Here is a 27,086-nt window from a genome sequence, read left to right as displayed (position 1 = left end):
TAATTTCTGACAGATGTAAAAGTGTGATCCAGATCCTGGCAATATTCTGGATACTCTGGAATATGAAACATGTACTTGGTCATCATAATTTTCAACACGATCAGGTAACAAATTTTTGTACAAACCTGCAACTAACACCAAATTGTAGCAGACAGTCTGCTGATAGGGAGTATAACATTAAAGTAAGACTAAAGTGTTGTGTCACAATCACAATATGCTTGGCAGAGGTCTGCACTCTGAGTTCTTTTCTAGATTAGTATTGTGGCAAAACCAAAAAGCATAATTATAAACTAACTCTTGTTAACATTTGACAGGGACAAAGAACAGCTCTCTGTTTTGAGTCATACTTAGCTGGGTTTTCTTGTTAAAATAAATAAGAAAGGGATAGTGACAAGTAAGAGCTGGTATCAACAATGTGTTTTAAACTTGTTAAAAAGACACGTGAGATGTTAGCTTAAACCTGTAGTTTGAATTTCTGTTGGTTTCATAGTATTTTGTGAGACTTTTCTACTGTTTTTAACCAATCAAAGAATCAGTCCCATTAAATCGTCAATTTTAATGGAACTGTGTGAACACAAAAAACATGTCAAGTATGAAATAATTCACTTTCCTCCAAGTTATGCAATGCACTGATGAAATCATCTGTTTGTTATGAAATATTATTCCGAAGTATTTAAAAAAAAACATTTCTAAACTTGACAGTGTTTTTTGTTGTTGTACTGAGTAGGTCAGTATGCCGTAGGCATCAATGTTTCCTCTTTATTGTTGGGTCTGTTGGTTTAAAATCTATTTACAGTGCAGTAGCCTGATAATCGTATTCATTTTTAATACCGGATTTCTTATGATGATCATTGGTTACATCAACTGAGATATACCAGTTCTACCCGCTTACTGAGTCTTTCACCTAAAAACTGCCTGAAGTTGGTTAGGTCTTTGTAGCCAGCTTTGAGCAGAATTTTAAAGAACTTACGTTTTTATGATGCAGCATGTGCTTACACCCAGCATTGCTGGTTTTACTGGAGGCAAACCCAGGCCACTTGCTGCATGGGTTTACGACTTAACCACTAGGCCAAGCCTGTGCCCCTTAGTACAATTTTAATGACAAACCACACTGATTAGAGCTACAGTGGTTAGAAATTACATTGAGTTATTTAGGTATTACACGCTGGTTGGCGTCTTTGACTTATGTCACCTCAAACAGTTAAGCCAACAGCTCAGTCCTTCACACAGGTCACGTCAGTCAATATATCATCACAAAGACTTTTGTATTATTTTTCTTATGATGGACAAACTGATCCGACCTTTAGGCTTTCTTCTGTTTCAAAGCACAAGTTCAGAGACACACAAGCTGTTTACCGGTCTTCTTTATCTTTCAGTGAGGCTCTGCTCTCACCTCTCAGACTTCCTGTTTCAAGGTCCTGTGAGAAACTTTTGGCTTGTGTGGAGTGTGGAGTGTGCCCCTTGTGGCCTAAATCATCTTTGCTAAGCTTGTCCTCTAAATGCTTAGTGAAGAAGCTTTGGAGCTCAACAAACCAAACATCCAAACTTTAATTTATTTGAGATGGCTTATACGTATCTGCCGTGTCACAAAACATTTTGTGCCCATGTGTGAAAAATAAGATAAAAAGGAGGACAACAGAAAAGATTATTTCTAACATGCAAAAATCACCAGGCTGTTGTGTACAATGTTTAATACAGCAGAAATGATTCAACACATGCAGTACAGAGATGAGCTTAGAGATCTCATTTCAGGGGTGACTAAAGGAAACGCTCCTATTGTGTATTAAACCCACAAAGTTATAAAACAGGCCATAATTAAATCATGCAGTCGTAAACAGTGAAATACCTGCAAGGATCAATCAAAACCAGGCTGGAGCTAACTCTCATGTAAACCAATAAATATAGATGATAAACTAAGTGTAACAAACAAAAAAGGTCACAGGTGGAAAAAACCAAGGCGTGCAAAAACCATGCCATTAAACGTCTTTTAATTAACATTTTTAAAGCACTCAACTAACAAAAGTTTAATAATAAAAACACATTAAAATCATTTGGCAAAGTGTAAACAAAGAACTGTTGTTTGTGTCTCCACAAAAGAACAAAACTCTAATTTTACATTAATTCATCTCAAAGTTCAACATACTTGAAAAATAAATAAAATCAGAATAAAACGTTGTTCTCGATGTAGTTCACATTTACATTACTAAAAACTGTTTCTGTAAGTCACATAAAGCTCAGATTTTAGCTTTATTTTATAAAGACTATGCACACAGATCTCTGAGGCAGCAGAGCCGGTTACGCGGCTAGAAGGCACCACGGATGAAAAGTGGAGTCCTCTCAGCCTGACTTTGCTCCTGAATGTCAGAAACAAAACGGCGATGGACTCTCATAGTTAATGGTGGGACCAACGCTCATCCCTCCTCTGGTTTGTTCTCTACAGTGTTTGCTTACACAACCCATCGCACTGACATCTGTCCTGTACTCATGTAGAGGATGGAGTGGTGGTTGTAATGATCCTCTGAATAGTTGAATCTGTCTATGAACACAGATTGGTCCGACAGTCCTTCTCATACACACACATGCTCTGAGAGCTCAGAGCTCATCATGGCTCTTGGTGAGGTCTTCTCCATAGTTGGTGGCTTGGCTTCCAACAAACATGTTCCAGTTTTCAAGGATCTCCTCTTTTGTTAGCATCTGGTCCTGAGGGATGAAGATAGGGGAGTTTCATATCATTAAAATATCTTAAAAGCACTTATTTAGTTGTTTCTGGTAAGGCCTTTATATTATGGAAACAACTGTCAAAGCATGAAAGCATGTGTATTTAAACGTGGAGGCTTGAGTAGTATAAGTGTCAAAAGAGTAAAGTGCAACCACAGAAAAGTGCAAAAGTGGAACAAGTTGTTTGTTTCAGGGTTTAGCGATATTGGCACTGAGTATAAGAAGCTTGCTTCAAGATAAAAAAGCTCACTTAGAAGCAGAAACTATAAACTGAGCGGATTTTTTCCTTGTTGTACACGACACCTTACCTTATCCTGGTCAGACTCATACACCAGGTGTCTGGCCTCGGCCTGAGCATGGTCATAGTCTTGGGGCATAATCCAGTGGCGGATCTCATCCTGGTCCATCTTCCCATCTTTGTTTAAGTCTCTGAAATCAGAAAACTGTTCCCTCTCAGTCTTGACCCAGTCTGGCTCTGGACCCCCATCCTCATGAGCAAACATGTCCGCTGAATGGTGGAAAACAAAGAGAGGAAAGAAATTAAAAACTTGCCCTAAGAGGTTGATATTTCTAGATAAGCTCTCAGACAGGCGTGTTTCAGATTTCTGAACAGGACGGATTTTTACCTCCGCCAAGCTGGTTACGTTTTTTGGAAGTGTTTGTCTGTTTGTTTGTGAACAACATAACACAAAAACTTTCAAATGTATCTCAATGAAATTTTCAGGAAATTTTCACAATAAGATAAGGAAGAAGTGATTGAATTTTGGAGGTGATCCGGATCACTGTCTGGATCCAGGATTTTTTTAAAGGATTCTTTATCATTTTGAGATAGGCCTTTTTTTACCATATGTGTATACTCCACTATAAATGGTCAGATTGCTTTGCAAAACAGTACAAGACAAGGTCACCATAATTTCTGACAGATGTTAAAGTACAATCCGGATCCTGGAAATATTTTGGATACTAAGATCCAGAAAATGAAATAAGTACTGGGTTATCATAATTTTCAACTCTGTCAGGTAACAAATTATTGTACAAACCTGCAACTAACACCAAGCTGTAGCAGACAGTCTGCTGAAAGGGAGTATAACATTAAAGTAGGACTAAAGTGTTGCGTCACAGTCACAATATACTTGGCACAGGTCTGCAGTGTCTGAGTGCTTTTCTGGTGTTTTACTGCAACAAACAGGAATTTTCTTTATAAATCAGGTCAGAAGAATCCAGAAACACATCATCTGAGATTTAGCTTAACATCCCCATCAGCAATGTGAAACAGTACTTACATCGGAGTTCAGGACAAATTTAAAGTACCTACAAAATCTTACTAAATGTGATAAGATAATGGGTAAAACAAACGCTAGTAATGTATAACTTTATGACCTTTTAAGACATTGATTGAAGCTGTTGTTAGTGCTTCTTTGTCCAAAGTTATTCAACAAAAATGTGTATTTATCAATTAATTAATTAATTATTCAATTTAGTTATTGAATTTGTAACAAGCTTCTTGGGTTAATTCATCATTTCATGTCTATCTGAAATACAGACTGAACCAAGCCAGTTTGAATCTCTGCTGCTGCGATCCTTCCTAGTATCACTGAAGCAACTAATTTGTTGAAAACATCATCAAAGTTGATTTAATTACTTTAAATGAGTTGTTTTTACTTACCAATATACTCATCTTCATCCACATGTCCATCGCCATTCTTATCAATGTCCTCCAGGGTTTCCTGCAATCACAACGAGTTTATGATGTCATTAAAGGGAGACACAAGGGTCGACATTGCTGGAACTTTCACTCTGAGTAATAAAAGAGAAACTTGTCGCCCCAGGCATGATGGGTGAACGTATCAGAGTCAGCTTACAGCCAGGCTGGCAGACTGACACAAACATTACAGAATTTACTAATGACGAGAGCCGGAGCCTCCATCTTTGAAAAATAACTGAAACTTGTTTCAGCAAACAACGACTGAAACACAGGCTTTTAAAGCCTTGGCAGAGCAGATCCTGGACCTGGCTGAGTGTGAATTCCACTAAACGGTTACTTAATGGCTTTCCATGTGAGCTGATCATTAGTGAACAACCACACATGGACAGTAAGTGAAACTCATCCAGGTCATATCACATGCATGCATCTACACAGAGTCGATCACTGCATGCATCCTTTCCTGCAGGTGAGAGCCGCTCTCTGAGGTCTGCTGAATGATTAATAACCATGTAGCTTCAGGAGTCTAATAGCAGGCTAATAATAAAGGGGAGCATTCATCCAGTGGGTGCACTCACTTAACCTGCAAAAGGTTGCATGTAAGCAAGAAAAGAGAGTCTTTAAAAATAAAACACCTCTGAACCACTACCAGTATGATAGAGGTCCTGCTTCCATTTACAGGCATGACATGAAAATCACTCTCATCCATTGAGGAGCGCACAGAGAGGAGTTCACTGCTTCATTTTATCCTTTCAGTTTATTTATTGTACAGTTTGAATGCTCGATTGATTCTGATCAGAGCGTAACAGTCTGTTATTTCTGTAGTGTAAACTGGTGAATATATGATCCTAACTGTGAAAGCATTTCCAGTTTTCAGCACAGGCATTAAAGGGATATTCCCATGTTTTTCATTTTCCTACTTGTATGAGTTAATTGTCAGTTGTATATTCATTTGTATAACTGATCTACAGTTTACTGCAGATTGGGTTGAGACTGGCCAAAGTATTTGTCTGGGTTAAAGTACTAAGATTTTTTTCCAGCACTTTACTTTACTTTGCCATCAGAAAGCAGACATACACAGGTGTGCTCCTCTGCCTGCCGCAGACTGATCAGCTATTGGGTCAGCAAGCTTTAAGTACACTGACTAGTGGTGTGTAACTATAACAACCCTGCTTCAGAAAAGTGAAACATCCCTTTAAAATTACATTTAAATCAATGCACTTAATCCTAAATCCATTTTTCTTAGTAAATGATTGATTTCTTGAATGAGCCATTGAATAAAAGAAAGTAAAGGTGAAGCAATGAAGGGGTTTATGTTTAGGATAACATACAGGAGATGCAAGACCTCTCCGCCGTACCTTAACCCTTACAAACAATGCCAGATAAAACAGAACTGGATGTTAAGTTGAATTTGGTGGATTGACGACATTTTGCTTCCTTTGCTACATGACAGATGCAAAACAGTCTGTGTTTTAAAACCAGGAATACAACGACTAACAGCACCTAATCAAACATCTAACCTATCGCTGTGTTGTAGGCTCTGTTGAGCTTGGGGAGTAAACTTTGCTACACTTTTCTACCCTCTGTTTGAAACGTATGAAATCATTAAAAAGGCAATGCAGGATGTCGCATGACAAACAGCTGCGCCAAAATGTATCTAGGAGTTTATTTTTGGCAGCAATGAGAAAACATTGCCGATGCTTCACATCTGTACAGTGTGTCTTTCTTTTTACCCTTTTTCCTCATGTAGACCAAGCAGTAAGTCCCAAGCCAGATTTAACAGTACCACTGAGGACCCTTTGGGTTAACAGGTCTTTGGTTACATCCAGTGACATCATAAAATGAGATATTAATAATTAACTTTGTCAAATGGGTAGTACAACTTTTATGAACAGAGCAGCATAGTGCATCGCTGCTAACATTTGCCACGCAACTGTTCCATGAAGCCAAATTTATATTTAAAGATTGAGTCTTAAATGGGACAGTCAGTCTCATCCCACTGGACCTGTTCCAAAAAATACTGAAACTCAATGATTTCCTGGCCAGGTTAAAAATTCAGTGAGGGGCTATCCAAGTGTAGCACATTTCTCCTTGTTGGCTATCAGACTGATGAAGCAGAAGTCAAATCTGCTCTTGTAATAAAATAGATTTCTCAGTTGTGAGATATATCACTACTGTCTAAAAATAGGAAGTATGTGTGACCCCTTTTTGCACAGACTGGCTTTACTCCCCTGCCCCTTTCTAATCATACGTAACAACCATGTGATTACGGAGGGCTTACCAAAACCACAATATCTTTCATGTGCTCAAACTCCTCAGGGTGGAGAAAGGATGTGAACTCTTCTCTGTCAGCAGCATGGTCTCCATTCAGATCAGCTGTTTGAAACCTCCTCTCATCACGAGGGAGCATCTTCTTGAAGTTAAACTGGTCTGTTGCATCCTGGAACTCCTCTGGGTTTGCTACAGAGCAAGCAAAACCAGGTTACACTTCAAAATCAATACTGTGTTCATTTAAAACAAATACGACATATCGTGCCAGATACACACGTACCAAGGTAGTATCCATATGTGGCTTGCTTGTACTCATCCCATGAAATCTTGTTGTCCTTGTTCAGGTCGTAATCTGTCCACACCTTGGCTACGTTCTCATACACGTAACGCTTCTGGACACGTTTTATCCAAGCCTTAAGTTCTGCTGTGGTGATGTAGCCGTCGGCATCGTTGTCTATCCGATCCACTATTTTACTACAGAGGAAGAGACACAAAAGACAAGAGGGCAGCATTTGTTAGAGTTTGTACTTTAAATGTCACATATGAGTTCAAAACACCCTGAAACTGTCTGGTTGTGAATTTAGAGGAGATAAAAGTGTATCTGTTGAACGGTTTTTAGCATGGAATGTGGTTTCAGTGAGAATACTTAAGTAGGAGGAGCAGGCAAACCCATTAAAGTGAAAAATGTAGGATGTGTGTAGCTGTGGTATATTCTGAGAGCTGGGCTGCCACGTTGTGATGTTACAGGGGTCCCTCCCACTCCCAGCACCATCACAGGAAAGAGGTTTCTTCGTGTCTTACATGGTGCCAGCTTGTCATCCAAACAGAACCACGTCGCCCATGACGTGTACAGCAGAAAGTGACAGTAGACCTATCTGCTCCCACACAACTTTAACTCAAACCCCATCGCCTACGAATGCTACTTTAATGACGATGTATAATTAAGATTTCGGCTGGGCAATTAGCTCTATACGAGTGTGTGCGAACAGAAGAAATGCACCACAGTTTTATCCAGCCTTGTAGACTCGCTGGCTTGCACGTCTTTCTCAGGCATGTGTTAAACTTTAATGCGCTCAGCCTGCACAGTTACACGCAACACACTCCAGGAGCTGAGGAGTGAGTGTGTGAGATTCAGTCCACGCTGCAACATGTGACAACAACACTATGACTTCTCAGAGATCACATAAGCATCACGTTAGAGGTTAATGAGTGTCTGTTCTTACCCCAGCCTGTCTTTGCTCTCCTCTGGGGTGAGCTGATCAAATGTCCTGGCTTCCTCTTTGCCCAGAAAGGCCTCATGGTCGTACTGGTAGCTCTTGTTGTCGTCGTCCTGCCTGCTGCTTAGATCTGTTTCATGAAGGACTCTCTCTTTCCTTAATGTAGGCTTACTTTGCACCGTAGCAGCGCACAGGAGCACGGCACACACAAAGCTGAGGACGTCCATCAGGAGGGATGATACAGGATGAGACCACAACAGTTGTCTCCAGACAGGCCTGTGGCTCTACAATGAAGCAAGAACAGGCGACGCTATGTAGACACTTTCACCGCTTCTACCCGACACCAACCTTATTATATGTCCTCCTGAAGCCCTCTGTTGCTGCCACATCCAGTCACAGAATCTACAAAAGAGCACCCGAGGTCTTCTGAGATAATTTACTGCCCCTACTTACACGATTTTTGGTAATCCTGTCCACTTTCACTGAGGAAGGGATGCAACCAAACGGCGATTTTCTGCCGCCTTACGTACAGCCAATCAGAGTGTTCGATTCAGGCAGGGCCCGGCCTCTTCCAATACAACGAACGCTGCTATTGGTCACCGGCTTGTCGGTAATTTGAGAGGGATTCAGGCGCCACGTAGCAAGCTGACGCTCAAACTCAGCCGGCTGAGGACAGAGGATGGGATGGATGTGAGAAAGTTGTCAAGCTAGGAAACAATTTTGTACACAATGTTGCTGCTCCGCAACCCACAGGGCTGCTTCAATAGCACAACAGCGACAGTGTGGCTGAAATGTACGAAGTTTCCAGGTATGTTAAAATGGAAAAGGGTCCCTTAATTAAGCACCCAAAAATCTGTGACCCTTCTCTGTCACTGTGCGTTTAGTGGTTTGTCTCGGCAGTAACTTAATCATACAACTAATCTCTACTAAGCACATTGTACTTGTAGCTAGAGCTAAATGTTGTTTTCTGAGTGTAAGAGCGACTTCTTGTTATCAAAAATAATGGCTGCAACAAGGTGATGGTTTCATGACACCAACATGTACAGGCCTTTTTAAAAGACACTGTGGGGACTTTATTAAGGATCTTGAATCAGTCTCACTTTTATAGATTTGCCTGTTCCTAATTCCTAATTATTATGTTAAAATGCTATAATTTCTCAGTTTCAGTTGTGGATTTGATTTTCCCAGGAAAACACAATCCCTTATGACAACAGACCCAAAGTCAGTAAAAATTTGAGAAACAATTTGGTGCTCCTGCCCTCCCGTGAGTATTTCCAAGAGGGTGTCTCTGATAAAGCCAGTGAGGTTTCTTGCCTTGATTTTGCAGAGTCCATACTGTCCATACATTCATATGTACAAGGTGGTTTGGAAAAAACCTGAAAACTACTAAGGGGCCGTTAGCATGACAATGGTTTTAGGGTGAAACGCAAAAGTACTGTTGCGTTTTGGCCTTGCATTTACACTGTTTGAGCTGACCCAAAACGCAAAGTTTTGAAAACTGCCTCCAGAGTGGAATTTTTCTGAAAGGCTGCCGCCAACATTGTGGTATAAACAATAAGTTAGCGTTTTCAGTGGAAACGCTGACACCATGCTCCACTTCACGCAAGCTCATAGAACAGTAAAACAGTATTGTTATTACGATGGTCGTGGACTACCATGTTGTGCTTGTGTTGCTCAATCTGCTGTATCTGCTGACTGTCTTTCAACAAAATGTGCATCCGTTGCTCCACTTCTACACTAAGCATCTGCCAGTACACCAGATGATGGCCCAACTCTACTTCAGTGGAGATCTACCAAAAGCGGCTTCTGGACAAGACAATTATAGCGCCAACTACAGGCCTGGCATGCTTACAACAGTGTTTTCAGCCCCTCAGTGTTTCTGCATAAACGCAGATTTGTTTCACTGCGTTTTAGTGTTTTCGGTTGAAATGTAAACGGGGCCTAAGTTGTAATGAAGCAGTTCTTGTGTCAGGTATACTGTAAAACACAGAGCGATGAGTCATTCTGAGCTTCTCTGGATCACTTCATCGTAACAAGCTTTGCTCACACTCAAATCTCATGCTATGATCATACAAAATTAAGCAAAAAAATTAAAATATTAGGGTATTTGGGCATCTTTACAAAACATGCTCCTGATGAATACTGTCCTGATGAATACTGTCAAAGATTGGACTCAGAGAAGAGTTTCTGTAGGGGGCAAGGAGGGACAAGCTGCTGTGAGCATTACAGGAAGCTGCAGGCACATGGGGCATCAGAAGTGACAGAAAAATGAGGCAAGGAAGTTAAAGTTGATTGTTGACATCATTAGGGCTGGGTACCTTTCACATTTAAAACAATACGGTTCTGATGCCCGATACCTGGCAATCGGTATCAGTACTCAACAGTACCAATTTTTGGTACTTTTTTGTGTTTGTGGCAAAAATATCGATTTGTTTAATAATAAAACATTTTTTTTTTCAATTTAGTATATTTATTCTTAAACATATAACCTTGTAATGCTGTGTTCATGTTCAGCATTGAAAACAGCCTACTCTTTCAGTCCCTCCCAGTCACAGGGATGCGTTTAGGCACCTAAACATGGTACCTTTGATTTTATATGTACCAGTACTTTTGACAGAAGTCGGTCGGTACCTATAAAAGTACCTAATCCAGTACCCATTCCTAATGGAGAATGAGGAACATTTTATTAAATAACTAAGACAATGAAACATAATGTGAAAAGAGCTGTGTGTACAGACTATAGCAGCTCAATATCCTCACAGTGAGCACAATCATGTTAGTCTCCTTAGAGAAAGCAAGATTACTCTCCATTTCTTAACCCAGTAATCTATACAGACCTTTTGTGATACTTCACAGTATGAAAGGAAGCAAAGTGATTTCTTTTTTCAAAACCTTTTTTTCTTTCCTTTTTTTTTTTTTTTTTTACTTTTTAAGGTCTTTTAGTTTTACTTACACACTGTCTGTAGCCAAAAAGCTTAGAGGAACATCTCCCATATTTGTTCTCGGATTGAACCAACCTCATTTAGAACAATGCTGACCTTTTCCACAACTGAAATCAATTATGTGTTTTATCCATATTGAGTAGTTTTTTTTTTTTTTTAAGTTTTTCATGTTATTCTGTTTTATGTTTGTCTGAAAATGATTTCTAAAACGAGGCTACTCAGTAGAGTAAAGGGATTTAAAATTATAAAAAAAAACCCATGTCAGGTTGTACATGGTTTTCACAGATTTCTCAGAGCTGAAAAGAGAAAAAGTTGCATTCATGCATCAGACTAGCATAGTTCCCTCCACTGATTTAAGTGTGCAGTAGGTGCATGTGAAAGGAGAGCTGGTTAACTAGTGGGAGTGTGAAACCTTTTGTTAACTTCATGCCTGGGACATAATGCTTAGAGAGAGACACACAAAGAGTTAGCATGGTTGGGAGGCTGTGGTGATCACATCTACAAGGAAAAGACAAGAAGAATCACATTACTCAGACTCATCTCAACGCGCTGTAATGTGGACGAGCAGACTCTGTACCCTGGAAACAACTTGCTGACACTGCCATGCCTAATCCTCATTTGTGGGCAGGAGAAACATGTACTTTGCCATTCATCAGTAGCATAATAAGCCAGCACATGGCACTTTGCTGTTTTGCATAAAGAGTACACCCCAGTTTATGATTATAAAGGGGCCCTGGGGCTAACTAGCCTCTTTATTCAATTAATGAATAGTTAATGTATTTAAATTAGTCCTGCCTGGTCAATTTGAATCAGAGTGTTGCAAAGACATGAAGAAACACAAATGTGTGTGGGTTTTATTTTGCAAGATACTCCACAAAATATAAAAAATAAGGGCATAAATCATCAGTGGAATAACTTGTATCTATATCTTGGAATATTCACACAACTCAAAATAGACGTCTATAAATTAAAATACATACTGTTTACTTATTGGCATAATCCAAGATAATGGGGTAATTTTCCGGGTACACTGTGTACGCTGAAGGTTATTCAGAAGTTAGTCTTGTTGCAACATCCTAACGCGGATTAACAACTGCAGGCATTTACATGTTAGAGAGAGGAAGTAGATGGGAAATGTGGCTTTCAACATGAATATTTCACTGAGGAATAGAGAAGGGAGGGGGCTGCAGCAGCTACAGGGGTGTTCAGTTAACCATGAGATTACACACATTGCAGAAGGCATTTGGTTAATGTAATTAAGAAAACCCTATGGTGGGAGACACAGAGAATTAGTGTCCAGCATGTACAGTTGTGGCCACTTCCCGCCCCCACACGCACGCTGTATTTAACAAGTTTACAAATATTTTTTTGTTTCTCTCTTCCTCTAATTCTTCTGTTGTGCAAAAAATAAAAACATATACTCATTTTATTTAAGTTAATCATTTAAGTCTTTTTTTAAAAATGTACTCTATCAAATTATAAAAATATGCATAAAATGATTTGGCTTTTTTAAGGACAGGCAAGTCAATTAAATATTTTTTTTTCCCTCAAATTTAGTGAAAAAAGCCCTCTCTCTGCTTTTTGCTGCCAGAGTTGAGGATGTTTCTCAGGAATGTAACCAACTGAGATAAGTTCTCAGCTGCAGCTGCATCTTAGCACAAAAGGCCACATGAGTTCATCCTCCTTATCTGTTGCAGCTCTAAAACAATCTAAACCTATAGAATAATATTTGTGAAATGTGATTAAACTAAAAAACTAAGTTAAACAGCAGAAAGTAAATTAGGAACTCTGTTGATACAATGACACACGTCTATTTTCATGTAAAATTGTAAAGCATCTGTGGTTTTTGACATAAATACATTGTTGGACTTCAAATGTAAAATGTCATTGTGACTTGTAACATGTTTAAACAAATATCACCTAGCTTCCTTACCAATCATCCAGGTATGTTTAATGCCTAATCCTGATTGGTCAAACCCCAAAACAATAGTAATTCAGTCTGAATAAGAAAACATTCAGTTCACACATCCAGATCACACATTTGATCAAAGTAATCTGCCTAAAGGAGTTGAGGACATTTGTAAAAAATTTATGAACAGTGCAGAAAACTGGCAAAGTATGATGAAGCAGTGAGGAGCTGAGTGAGAGTGACGCCACCGGTAACAAAACAACCCAAGTCTGTGACAGAGTATTGGCTCTGTCTGTGTTAATAGACAGGTTGTGTGAAAAGGAAAAGCCAACAGAAAAGTTAAGGACAATTTGTTCAGGTGCTGTTATAATTTCCTGTGTCAGTTGAGGATTGTAACAGAAAACACTTTACTGTATTACAAATGAGCTGCTACCTTAACGTCCAAGAGGCTATGTTTTCTAACTGCATAAATCAATTATTGTAAAATCAACATCTTCTTGAATCATTACCTATGGTGTTTGCACACTGAACCTGTTTGTGGAAGTGTATTTTCAGACCTTTAATGTGTTAAATGGTTATATGTATGGAAACTTTGTACACTGAGTCCTATCATTGACTGTATAACATATGGACTTCGACTCGGCCATCTGTTTCTGAAACTGAGCTTCAAAGCCCATCATTGACAGGGGCCATAATGGTCATTCTGAGCTTACCATAACTCCTTCTACCATGAAGACACAGGCCTTTAACCCTTTTGCAGACAGCTACACAGCCCACCTGTATACCTCTGTATAGTGATGGGAACCGTTCACATTTGAAACAATATGTTACCGATGTCTGGTACCTGTCAATCAGTATTCAACAGTTTTCAGTACTTTTGTGTGGTTGTGTGGTAATAAATGTTATTTTTTTAGTAATAAATTCTGAAAGTTTTTCAATTTAACATGTTTCTTTATTAATATATAAACTTTCAATTTCTGTGTTTATGTCCATCATAGAATATCACCTACTCTTTCTCTCCCTCACAGTCACAAGGTACCAAAACATGATGCCGTTTTATTCTATGTGAATTGGTACTTGGTATTTCAGACCTTCAGACACAATTCAGTCTGTACCATAGACTGTGTATAGAGTGGACAGTGTAACTTGGCCATTTAGCATTATAAGGTTTTGAAGCCAAAATTCCCCCATCACAGGCGCAGCCATTGAAGCTGTTATGCAGTCAGAGTCTGCACAGTAGAGACTGTGGGGGATTCTGGGAGAATCTGAGTGGAGCTGTGTGACAGAAATATTTTTTTTTTTCTTTCAAGAGTCTAATCACTTCTTGACTCTACCTCCTGACATGTTTTACTATCCCCGAAAAAAATACACAAGAACATCAGCTGTCAATCATGGTTAAACGTGACGCAAAACCTTGTTTTTAACCTCCTATAGCTTCTGAAAATGAAACTTTTCAGGAAAAAAGAGGACTTGAATACAAAACAGCCAAATAATATCTTCAAATCACCACAACAATCGGACGTGAGAAACATTTCTACGAGGAATATTAATTCTTTAAAGTTTGACCACAGCCCATTTGGAATGACTGGAGAGCTGGAATTTTTGACTCATACTGCAGCCAGTCACCAGGGGGAGCAGTTTTTGTGGTGACCTCATCCCTGCCTCTGAACCAACAAGAGGACTGTTTCACAGCTCCACATTACATTGAAACATAAAAGCAGGTTTTCATAATACATAATGCCAAGTGCTTAGTCTGCAAAATATTTAAAGTAATTTTTGCAACATATCGCTCAAAGTATTGAAAACAAGATGACAGTGCTTCATTCATAAAGATCTGTGAAGTAGTTTTACAGCTCACTGTCTGTTTAACAATCACTGACTTCAATCGGTGCCAACCAGGAGCTGGTTTAACCAGAGCAGGCCGGCTCCTGCACACCAACGAACTCGTTGAATTATTAATGTGACCTTTGAAACTACAACGAGATTATTGCATAACTAACTTGTCTGCTTTGTTTTCCTGAAACAAAGTAGTTCCTCCAGAGTTCCTCTACTGTTTTTAACCAAGTATTTAAAATTGTAGAGAGTTGACGGGATTCCCCGAGCCTCTTTCCTCATAAATTTGAGTTTTGTGTCCCCTTTTACTACAGGAGTCTTTGTCAGGTTTTAGTTTGGTGTAGGAGTTAAAGCAGAATATTGATTGGACTGAACAATAACAGGGAATAGAGTCTCTCATCACACAATTACTCCCCACAATTTCCCTCTCCCTTGTGAATTTTCATAGTTATAATAACTCACCGCCCCTACTATTCTGGATAGATTAATAAACTTCTCATTGCTGCCACATAGGAGAAAAGAAACCTTTGCTCTGTTTAATGACAACTGTAAAGTGGAGGCAATCATGGGATGCCTCCCATGACATTTCCCAGTTCCTGTCCGCTCCACTTATCCTAGACAAATGGCCGTGCCAGGCTGCTATCGAGATGAAGCGTTTTCCCCGAGTCATTACGTCTGTCACCGGGGCCATTTCCATATTGAAAAATCTGAAACAATAAACGACGCCTGAGCCTTTAATAACTGTGAAGGAATCATATTTGGAAAATTGCATTGAAGCAATAACCTTTTCTCTCTGTAATTAGATGACAGAGAGGTCCTGGTTTTAATTAAGTCAGCAATTTATAGTCTCATAGCTATACCTCAGCGTGCTGATTAGTATAGGAGGGATCACAGAACAGTGTTGGCTCCATTTGAACAGATTTGATCTAGTAATTACTGTGTTATATGGCAAAGGCCGCTGCAAGTCTCAGACTCCAGACTCACTGGATGCAGCGCTCCATGAAGCATGGCCCTTCTTCCCATCGTTACTCAGGCTGCAAATATGTGGCGAGCAAGTGTCTGTCTGAATAGGTCTTCAAAGGGGGTCATCAACAGAGGACATAATGTTTGAGGAGGCATATTAAGGTGGAATTGTGAATGTGAGGCCCTGTTTGTGTGTATGTGTGTGCTGAAGGAGGATTTGTTTGGGCTCTGCATCATGTACTGCAGCATCTTAATTGATCCCATTGGTCACTGTTAAACGTTAACATTTGCACGAGGGGGCAGAACAGTTAAGGATGCTGTTTTAGTGCTGTGTTAATAAACACGGCAATTTACTGTCAATTTATGTCCTGACAGGTCGTAATGAAGCCCGTGAAAAGAAGATTAGCTGGAGCTGTTACAGCAGCCCGTCTGGGGACCGTCATCATGAGACTGTGGGGACCAGCGCTTGTTGTGCAAGCTGGCACCCTCCGGCTTTCTGCGGCCGTTCACATGATTGACATTAATGTTCCGGTTTGAGGAAAGAATGGTAAATTTGTGTGTTTTCTTTTGGGAGTGTGACATTTATCACTTTATACTGACACGTGTCTATAGGCGATCAGAACAATGGCACATGGCAGGACCCCTGACACATCATTAGTGACATCAAACAGATGCTTGTGATCTGTGCCGCTAATTTCATTAGCTTCTCTGGCTAACCATAAGAGTATTATATTGAATGAATTGCCTGTGGGTAAAAAAAGGAGTTGTGTTCTGTTTTTCTTATTGCTCTGCCTCTCTTTAAAACTGCATATGTCACTTTTTGTGGCTAAATCCATGCACAAAAAAAATGTTTTACTGACATTCAAACCATGTCCAGCAGCAAAGACAAAGAATCAATAATACTGTGTCATATAATCACACTTAGATGGGAGCAGGATGATATTTTAAAATAGAGTTAATCACCTGGCAGAGATCAGACTGAAGAACAACGCATGTTGGCCTCATCAGGACCTTTCCCAATCCAATAAATGCAAATCCCAGAGGCCTAATGGGAGAATGGGGTTAATTAATCCTAGAGGACATCTCAGATTGAGGAGAGGGGCTCCTCAACCCCCCAGATCTTCCCTCCATAAAGGTCATATTTCACAATAAGAGTCCAATGCATGTGTTGCCCCTCTGTGGACTCCTCATCCTCTCCCCTCAAAACATCTAATTCGATCTCCCTCCTTCAATCAGCGTAACCACATGGCCTGAGAATAAACCCTGGAACACACTGAGACATTAAATGCTAATACTTAACAGCGTCCTCAGGCTTTGAATCATCCATAGATCTGTGACAAAGTGCCCTCAGTGGCGATAAAGTCTGGTGCTAACCATCCGCCACTGGCTAAACATCATTTGTGTGCTGACACTAGATGCTAAAGACTGTCTCCGGGCTTTGGCTGCGTGACTGCGGCCCGTGATTTATGGGTCATCATTTGGGTGACATTTTCCTCTGGTGCAGCATCGTAGTCAGTTGGCATTACAATACTTTGTTTACACCTTCTCTGTAGTGTTTAAGGGAAACTGTGCTCGTGTGTTTGCATGTGCCTGGGACGTCATTCTTCAGACTGTGTGCTTTTTCTGCAGAGGACACTTACAGCAACGTGGCTTCTTTTATGAAGTGTTGGGAGGTTTTTCTCCATTATTTAATGACCCCTTTTCTTTTTGGAGCACTGGATCAAGAGATCAATGTCAGATTATTAATTGACATGCATGCTAGTAAATGCTCATAATAAAAAGAAATGTGGATTTTGTGGGGTTTTGTACATTTTTATGAGAAACTAACAAACAACCACAGCAAAGTGCTCAGAATTGGTCAATACTCCAGACTTGGGAGTAGGGATAGACCGATTATCAGCCGGGCCGATTACCGGGGCCGATATTTGGCATTTTGGGGCATATCGGCATCCGCCTTTTTTTATTTCGACAGCGGATACGAAACCCATTCAAAACTGTGTTGTTTTGGCTCTGATGCTTCTCTGCACAGTTTCTCCCTGTCTACTCTATGGAAGCCCTGGATGGTCATTTAAAATCAGTCATGTAAAACCAGACAGAAAATTAATTCAACTGCATTTCATGCCTGTCACATTTCATTACATTCTGTCCAGTTTTATTGCTGTTACATAGAAATTTTGGAAAACTTTATTTACTGTAGAAAACTTTTGCGGTTTATTTTTTGAAGTTTTTGTTTACTTTATAAAACATGCTGCTGAGCCTGGGAGCTGTTTAATAAACATATGCTTAAAGGCATTTGAATGCAGTTAAGTGTTGGAGTTTGTATTGTTCAAAATTTTTTACGCCAATATTTTCACTTTGACTACAAATGAATATCGGCTTCAAATATCGGTTATTGGCCTCCTTGCCCACTAATAATCAGTATCGGTATAGGCCCTAAAAAATCCATATCCGTCTATCTCTACTTGGGAGTAGGAATTAGAAAGCATAAACTGCATCTTGACTGCTCTGATTACCAAAATGCGACAAGAAAAACCAAGATCCTACATCTCTGCTGGCTGCATCTTCTTCACCCTGCTCTTCCTCCTCTGTTCAGCAGATAGTGGAGGAACATCGTGGAGCATTTTTGGCTGCAGAAAGAGTGTCTCCCCTGAGCTGAAGCACAGCTCCTGTCCCCCTTCTCTCCCTGCAGCTGGAGCTACCAGAGCCAGATGCTACGTAGCTGCACCACCCTCTGTCCCCCCATCTCCCTCTTCCAAGAGGATGGTGCCCAGAGAGGAGGATGACAAACGCCTCTGCCTCCGCTTACTGACGGATTTGGACGACCTGACTCCAGCCCCGCACTGTTCCAACCGCCAGCACAAGATGTTGACTTAATGGAAGGGGGTTTGGCTGCGGATTGGCCCATATGTGTTTGTATTGGGAAAATATGGTGTGGCGGCGTGTCTATGTATCTGTGTATGCAATGAGATTGTGTGTGTTTGTGTGCATGTGTGTGTCTCCACCAAGCCCAGACTGCCTACATCCATCATGCCATGGCACTCTGGCAGAGAGTGGGACTCAGACAGCTTCACTAACACACGGTCAGTTAAATTGCCTGTTAAATTGTCCTGCTTCGTGGCTATCTTAGGTGTAGATAAAAACACTGCACTTAAAGCCTGCACTTAAAGGCAGAAATTGTCAAGTAAATGCCAGCCTCCCTCCATGCATAGAGAGAGGAGGAGAGGAAGAGATGGAGGGAGAGAAGAGGAGAGGAAAAGACAGATATCCTCTGAGGGGAACGCATTTTCAATTCAAGACAAAAATCTATGGCATAAACAAACATGGGAATTTATGTGCATTTATTCTAGATGCCACAGCTGTGGGCTTATTTCAGAGTTATTTCTCAGCGAAACATCAACAATCTGTATAGTGTAAATGTTTGCTACTCAAGCTCTGACCTGCAGGAGCGAGTAAGTCTGACACTCACTTTTCTCTCTTTCAAAAACACACAAAAAATGAAAAAACAAGAAAACGAAATCAGTCACATGAGCTCATTTTGATCAACTTGTGCATGAGCAGTGAAACCCATAGCTCTTAATCAACTCTCCATATGATAAATGAAAAAATCTGTCTCAATTCAATACAGTTGACATTTCTCTTCATGCACCCGGATGGAAAATTAAGTCTGGTTCCTTTAAGATAACGGAGATATTAAAGATAATTTCCCGCATCCTCAATCGTACCTGGAGTAGAGGGCTGAAAAGGACTTCTTCCCTGAAACTAGGGCCCACTTTAAACATGTGGACGCTGTTATGAAATCATAGTTTGATAAAAAAAAACACTTCCTCTTACTCTTAAATCTTTCTCAGCTTTTACTTTGTCTCTAAATGGGCCCAAACATTCAGAAATCAGCCTTTCTGTGTATTCACATATATTTTTTAAAGGCTAATAGTGATAAATACTTAACACTAGTTATTTATTAATGCATTCTAAAGTTACTTCATTATTTAATGGATCGTGAGAATCACAATTCAAGTACACAGCCTGAAATACCTGACCCTAAAGACTTACAAGTCTGCTCACACACTGGTTTGTTTTTATCTTTTTTTTTTTTCTTGCTGAAATATTCAGAACACATTCAGACGCACTGATTGTATTTAGAGAGATCTTTTCTCTGACATGAAAATATCTATGTTATTTTCTCTGAGAGGATGTTTGATGATTGAGGCCATATACGTAGAGACATTTTTGGGTACCATAACTGATGAGGCAGGTGTGCATGCTCCATACAAACTCAATTATTCTTATTGACAAACCGCAAAACTACATACATAAATTCTCTGCATCAATAAACACAGGAAACAGAGAACTGAGTGTGAAACATCGATGTGTGTAAACAGCTCTTTATGACTTGAGCATCTACATAAAACAAGAACACACGCTTAGATGACTGTAGGCTGGAATGACGCCCTCCTGACCCTCATGCACCTGATGCCAAACATACAGGACCATCAAGAAAAACACTCATTAAGTTTCAACCAAACAGTGAAAAACAAGCTAACGGACTCAAACAGTGTAGCAACCATTCAGCTAAATGTTTACCAGCTCACAAACTCTTACACAAACAGTGCCAGGTCACTTTAATTTAGCAGTGTGCAAATTAGCCCAACAGTGAAATAAACTCAATGCTCAGCATCCTCACTGAGGGGGCTTCCTGCTCTTTAGATCACCTCTAGGGGGCAGACAAGCTCCATAAGTGGTGAGTAAGAAGCTCTGCGCGGCTCACTGAGGGGCTGCTGCAGCGCACAGAACAAGTTCCCTCCGTTAATTATCGTCTGCTCGTCAGGGTTTAAAGATTTGGGCTCGGGTTTACAATATGAGCGTCAGATTTACTGGATATTAAGACATTTTCGGCTTTCATTGCTTAGCCTAGTATGAGAAATGCACACATTACCCACCCTTTAGGCAGCATTAATAGTATAAATATTAACACAGTGTGCTCAAAGTTCTCTTATTCTGATTTAAAATTTATTTTCTGTTTCTTTGTGAGATCATTTTCGTCAAAATTTCACATTCGGGCTCTACACCGCCTGAGAATGAGGATTATTCTATCACAAGGCTTCCTGGCCCACTCCTGAATCTAGACCCATTTTCAGGTCTGCCATTTGTTCAGGGAGCGCGCGACGAGGTCGAGAAGCCAAAGTGCAACCTTTCCGTGGGCCCTCTCCAGTGGTGGCTGAGCAGCCAGGCTACTTTGCGGGGGATTTTGGCTAAACGTCGGCCCATCTGCTTGCCCATCTGAAGAGAGGCAACTCTTAACTTCCACAATGCAACTTATGGAGGAAGTCGGGGTGTGTGGGAGCGCGCGTGCGTGCGTACAGACGTGCGTAGGAGGGAAAAGGGGATGAGTGGGGACTAATTGAAGAGGATGGGATGAATATTCATAAGTGCAGAGGACAGGGTTTTTTTTTGTAAACATTTTGTTTAACGTGTCCGCAGAGAAGATTTGTGGTGATATTCTAGGTGCACCTTTACGCAGGATGTATGCTAAAAATTACTTTTATCTACATTTTGACAGCTTTGGATAAGTGATATTTTTTTTTTCTTCGAATGTGTAGTTTTCACTTTTTTTTTTTTTTTTTTACTATACTTTGAAAGTTCTACACTTTTTTGGATCCTCTGTTATTCATGTGCGATAAAGCTATTAGAAGTTCCGTCAATCAAGAATTGTCCCTATTACATTTAAATCAATTTGTAAGTCGGTTTAAGTCAGAATGATTTTTAACCCTCACAAATAAAAAGTTATTATTTTTCTATTTCTGACACCAAAGCGCGACTCCTTCGACTAGAACACAACAAAAACGTGTTACGCCAACTTTTACGCGTGAGTTGGACCACTTGCGTGTGTACAGTATGTAATGATGACATCGTCCGGCCCCCGTCGCTCTGTTTGGACCCTCACTTGTCGGGCTGTAGTGCGCAGGCATCACACTAATGTAGGTTGACCAGGGGGGCTTTCTCCTGCGACAAAACCCCAGAGCTGTCCTCAAATCAATACACGTCAGAGAAATATGAAAACAAACAGCCAGACTGCTACGACTCCGTCACTGTATAGGGGAGTCCCTCTGCTCTGAAAGAGGGGATAAACGGGTCTATGTAAAGTAAAACATATAAACGCAGCCGCCTCTACTGTCGTCCTATTATGAGGTTTAATACAACCTCCTCCCCTTATATGATGTATCATAAATATATGTTGAATCTGGTGCCCGTTTACCCAAGAAAACAATGGTTTCTTTGAGTAAAAATGATGACTCTTTGTTCATTTCTATTGTGGTAATCAGTTACTCTCAGTATAATCTCCATTGTGTATCAGATATAACATCTTTGCATGAACGTCTGTGCGCGTCTTGGTTTGTGAGCTCTTCTTTTCTGCACCAACACAGGAGGAGTGTTGCATCTGTTAGGGTCCAATGTTAGTCTTAATTACTGGCCTTCATGTTCTCCATGGCCCTCAACCGTCTTTAATTAAAACCTTGATTAGGGGGGAGGAGGTCTCGGGCAAGACTATTACCAGATGGGTTTCCAGCAATAATAATAAAGACTTTATCCGCTGCTGCCGCCGCTGCCTGTGCGCCATAAAGCGCACAGCTCTCCACCCGTCCATATCAAAGCACAGCGAGCAGAAAGAGGCTGTTAATTACGCCGGTAATTACTTGTCTAATTACGGTTCGTTTGTGATTAGATTTAGAAACGTTTCAGGTCTATACAGAGGCTTTCTGTAGCCACTCTGTAGGCTTAACACTGTATAGGCTGGAGTGTAGTGTGTATCCACAGCGGGGTGCTGCTGAATAACCGGCCTGTGAGGGATAGAGTGAATAAGATCAATAGTGAAGCACTGACCCGAAACTTATCTTTATTTTTCTCACAGAAGTCCCCAATGATCTATATGTTCAAGGCACAACAAAGTGTCTCCCGAATAAGACACAAACATGTTGTCAAACACTCATTTCAGTGCTGTCCTCTCTCCTATTCATTTTATTATCTTTGTTTCAACATCCCTACTCTTCTCACAAGAGTTCAGCAGTCTTTACTGGAGAGGTCAGCTGATGCCACATTTTCACGGCAAGCCTCTGTCTGACCTCTGGATCCCCAAACATCTCTCATTTTCGGATTTAAGATTTTTTGTCTTCTTTTTTTTGCAGGGGTGACACAGAAGAAAACAAAAAAACAAAATCGATAATGCAACCTGACACATTCAGCAGCACTGCACATTAGCGAGTTAAAATTCGCCACATTATGAATATATCTTGCCAATGGTCTGAAAGTCATTATGAGTGCGCACAGGCAAGTCGCCGCTTTTATATTCAAGACAGAGAAAACTTGCAAATAACAATCAGTTCAATTATCCTCAAAATATTTACTCAAGGAAAGGATTTGTCATCCGGATACAGAGAAAGGGGGGAAAGAAGGCACGAGAAGTGATTTCTTGCTGCACTGTGCGCGTCCATTTTCCAGACGGTTTGTCGTCGTTATTGCCTGATTTAGTGTGTGTTGTTTTACATCGCCCAGTTATCTGTGTGAGTTCACGCTCAGCGCTGCGCCGCTGCATCCATTTATACACATCACACAGATCTGCGAGGAGTCTGTCACTTTTACTGTTTTATGTCCTGTCTCCTCTGATGATTTGAGCGAAAGACATGTTTCTGTCTTTCTGTCTTTCTGTCCATCTATACATCAATACGTCTATCCATCGAACTATTGTTGCACACTGTGTCTTGGCTTTATAATTACCTGTCCTCCTCTGTTCTCTGCAGCAGGTTCTCCGGCCTCTGTGACCCTGCACACACACACACACACACACACACACACACACACACACACACACACACACACACACACACACACACACACACACACACACACACACACACACACACACACACACACAAGGTGACGACATTAGTGGATTTTCTCTTTAATTTTACACACCTTTCTTCTTCAGCAGAGAAAAAAGGAGCAGGACCGGATAATTTCCCTGCAAACGCCTCCCAATCACCTGTCAGTCATCGCGCTTCTTTGACGCTGCTAAGGTGAGCATGCACGTGGATTAATGACTCGTGACAATGAAGTATTCCTCAGATCATCATTAGTTGTTAGTAAAAAAAAAAAAAAGAAATTTCAATGTGTGGTATAGTTATGTTCCCAAACTTCCTTGAACATAGCGTTTGCCTGACGTATTTATTTGCTCACTAAACGCACACGCTGATTCCGGTCACTGTGAGTCAGCTGATTACACAGAAAGCTTCATCATGAGTCAACACAGGAACCAGGAGGGAAGAGCAGATCATCCTGGGTGTTCATAATGTGGAAGAGGAAAGCTGTTTACCATCAAAAGGTATTAAATAAATTAACAAAACAACATAATGGGACTGGGATAAACGGGTCAAAAGTCTGTGATACAATCCACAGCTCGGAGATGGTGAATTAAAGCCCAACATCAACCCTGCCCTGGGGATTATGCATCATGACCATAACTACCATACCGTGTGTTGGCGATATCGCGCACCATGAATTACACAGAAGAGTGCACAACCCCAGCGCTCAACGTTATTCACAAAAAAATCAGTCACATCACAGCCCTTAACATGGGTGATGATGGGGGAAACCCCGGTTGGTGCAGGCTATTGCGACGGCAGTGACACGTGGAGAGTGGGGACATCTCATCCACACTTTTACGCACGAAAAACAAGATTTTTCCTCATAAAGAGAAAAATATACACGCTTGCTCGAGCAAGAACAAAGTTACGCAGACACATTAAACCTGAAATGATACAAAATCTCAAGTGTAAACCTATATAGCGTGTTTTTTTGTTTGTTTGTTTGTCAGAGACTGAGGATTTAAAAAAAAACCCTGAGAAAGTCATACACATGTTCACCTCAGTGTGCCAGACCTTTCATTTGTTTTGTTTTTTTATTATTATTTTTTTTTTTAGTTTATAAAGTATATTACTTACAAAAATGTAAACAAACGTCTTTCTTAAAGGTTCTCCGCTCAGTGTTTTTTTTTTTTTTTTACGTCCAAAAAGATTCATCTGTTGTTTTGATACTTTGGGGAAAAAAACACTTTGGATCAATGCGCTTTTAAGTGACTTCACTCCAATCTATTTATTGGTAAACTCGTCAGTTTAAGTCCACCATGAATTCTGAGGTCGTGTTTGTCTTTTAATAAAAATATCCTAGGTGTTAGAAAGGCACAATCCTCTTTGGTGGTGCTGAATCCAGGCCAACACCCTTTAGTTGATGCGTAATTTACCTCGCCGTGCGTAATTAAGTGCGTCGCCGCCAGACCCCGGTATGTGTAACACTTTATTTTGAACGGTGCAATACGTTTCCATTAAACGTTATTAAAGCGCAGGGAGTGACGAGCTCTCATTTGTCTTGTCAGGACATCTGACAACCTCGTTAGCTCCCATTTTCCCCTGTCAGCTCACAGCGCGACACGGACACTGACTTCAGCCACTCCTGGCAAGCGAGTGATAAATGCGCCTACTCAGCCCTGCGCAAAACAGCAGCATTATTGTTGCCAGCACGAAGCATCACAATCAATCACAGGGAAGCCTGCGTGGCAGGTGTCAGTCTTAGCTTTTTTTCCCCTCCAAACCAAGCCCACTGTCAATCTTTAATCTAATTTAAAGGGTCATAGATTTGGGGCATAATATCCCCTCGTTTGGACTTTCTCTCCTCAGCCTGACTCGGCGGACTGACCATGTGCATCACCGCAGACACAGTCCGCATTTAGCACAGCACACAGGCCTCACTGGCAGATTAGAGGTGTCGGAAATGGAATTATTATGAATATTTGTGCACCAATTGGAGGATCTTGTTATTTTGCAAGAAAAAAAAAGCAAGGGGAGAAGAACACTTAATGGCATGGAATCTTTCCGCTCGCTGCACTTTCAGATGCAATTGTAGATCGAAGTCAGACTTGTCACGTTGAGCCAGAGTGAATTCCTAACATCCAGGACGTGCCTGTCTACTCCGGACAAATTGCATCCAATCACCCCGGGGGAATTCGGCTAATGTCTCGATCCAGGGCCGGGGAGCATGGAGAGAAAACAAATCAAACTCTGCACACAGAGCGTGTAGGGCTTATTAAAACATTTCACACAGGGGGGAAGAGAGAGGAGAGGAATGTGTGTCTGTGTCGGTGCACGAGTGTATGTGAGCGCAGGGGTAATTAAACTATATTATCCGAGGACACTGCACCTTATATTGAAAACAAGAAATGACCAATCTCCACATCCCTGCATTCTGCATTCCTGCTGTGAGTGGCAGTATAGACGGGCCTGGCACTTTCACACTCTCCTTGAAGGATCAGGCTGTGTTTTCACCAACACTGGCCTTTGTTTACACTTACTCAATGTAAACAATGCTTAAAGCAAATAAACAATCAAACGTTCATAACTGTACGCATGTCCCTAAGCTTAAACCCACCTGAGGATTCGTTTCACCCCCCACTCTAAACTTGAAGTTCAGATAAAAACTTACCTCCTTGTCTCCAATGCAATTAATCCTAATTTAGATGGATGATCTTCCCTCTTTGAACGCGGCACCAGTTCCGCGTGCACCCTCTCCTTTCTGCTAACGTGCTCGGTCGGTCCCCTGGACATTTTTCTCTGTCTGCTACAGCGGCAGTAAACAATAAGCTCATGAGGCGTAGGCTATGGCAGCATAATGTTCTGCATGGCTAGAGAGGGGAGGTCGATCATTACACAATTTGTTTCAAATTTGATCACTGAGAGCGGTGAAAAGAGATTGGCATCTCCCATGGAAAGCGCACACAGGGCTCCCATATGTTGGAGACACTTCCCACGACTTTTCTTCACGTTGACCAAGCAACCAGGGCCTTCTCACGTGCACGTGTAACTGGGAAAACGTCAGATATTTAACTTCCACTGCTATGTGTGATTGATAAATATGCATGAGTGCAGAGAATTGGGATTACATGCAAATATAAGCAAACATTTACTGTCACCGGCATTTGAGTTGCAAAGTAGTTTCCATATATGCATAAAGAATCCTGTCAGTGTGGTTTAGTTTGAGTGTGTGTGGGTGACTGAGGGGGAGGGAGGGAGGGGGTAGCGTTGTGCAGCAGCGTGGTGACGGCAGAGGGAAAACCGGCTGGACAGATTTGCGTTCACGCCTGATCTGCTTCTGGAGAGCGCGGCTGTGTGGGAAGGGAAAGGGAGCACCTGGCCCGACCGCTGCATCCCATCTCGTTTTATTGACAGCCTGATAAGCAGGGACCAAGCCGTGCGGTTTCCAGCGCGGATGTCGAGCACCCTGCTGCGTTGCACAGTATCGAGGCCTCTTAATGGCTGTTCCCTCCAAATAATGGCCCCAAACACAGCCAGTCCTGACCGGCCCGTACCTGCGCCCTCCGCTCCGGTCTCTTCCTGAGAGACAGGCGGCGGCGCGGTTGCCCATTTACTCACAGGTCTTGTTCAAATTGACACAAACATCAGAGGTTGTGAAAGAGGCTCGGAGGCTTT

General features: G+C 41.1%; 1 protein-coding gene across 2 annotated transcripts; it reads right to left on the bottom strand.

Moving 5' to 3' along the window:
* Positions 1–1,573: 1,573 nt before the first annotated feature.
* On the bottom strand, positions 1,574–8,448 carry rcn1 (reticulocalbin 1, EF-hand calcium binding domain). Of its 2 annotated transcripts, none has more exons than XM_074667276.1 (7): positions 8,257–8,417; positions 7,915–8,121; positions 6,972–7,165; positions 6,702–6,880; positions 4,385–4,445; positions 3,027–3,226; positions 1,574–2,700 (listed from the first exon to the last, which is right to left on the bottom strand). In XM_074667276.1, the coding sequence occupies exons 1-7, from the start codon at positions 8,295–8,297 to the stop codon at positions 2,593–2,595; spliced, it is 990 nt and encodes a 329-aa protein (XP_074523377.1). In that variant the 5' UTR covers positions 8,298–8,417; the 3' UTR covers positions 1,574–2,592. The 2 variants fall into 2 exon arrangements, with proteins under 2 accessions (XP_074523377.1, XP_074523378.1); XM_074667277.1 differs by having other exon boundaries at positions 1,575–2,700; positions 7,915–8,192; positions 8,362–8,448.
* Positions 8,449–27,086: the final 18,638 nt, after the last annotated feature.

The sequence above is a fragment of the Halichoeres trimaculatus genome, unplaced genomic scaffold (assembly GCF_033239565.1).
Source record: "Halichoeres trimaculatus isolate MK-OKI-2021-1 unplaced genomic scaffold, fHalTri1.1 fHalTri1_scaffold_3, whole genome shotgun sequence".
In the NCBI taxonomy this organism is placed as follows: Eukaryota; Metazoa; Chordata; class Actinopteri; order Labriformes; family Labridae; genus Halichoeres; species Halichoeres trimaculatus.
Note: the sequence above shows the minus strand (reverse complement) of the source record. Positions and strands in the feature narration are given on the sequence as shown.

What these genes read in the sequence shown, in the direction of transcription:
- rcn1 (XM_074667276.1), bottom strand. Translation starts at nt 8,297, where the DNA reads ATGTGGCAGCAACAGAGGGCTTCAGGAGGACATATAATAAG. An exon ending in GAGAGCAAAGACAGGCTGGG is followed by an intron (nt 7,166 to 7,914) that starts GTAAGAACAGAC and finishes CTTCCTCTGTAG; the next exon opens with TAAAATAGTGGATCGGATAG. An exon ending in TGAAAGATATTGTGGTTTTG is followed by an intron (nt 4,446 to 6,701) that starts GTAAGCCCTCCG and finishes TTGTGATTGCAG; the next exon opens with GAAACCCTGGAGGACATTGA.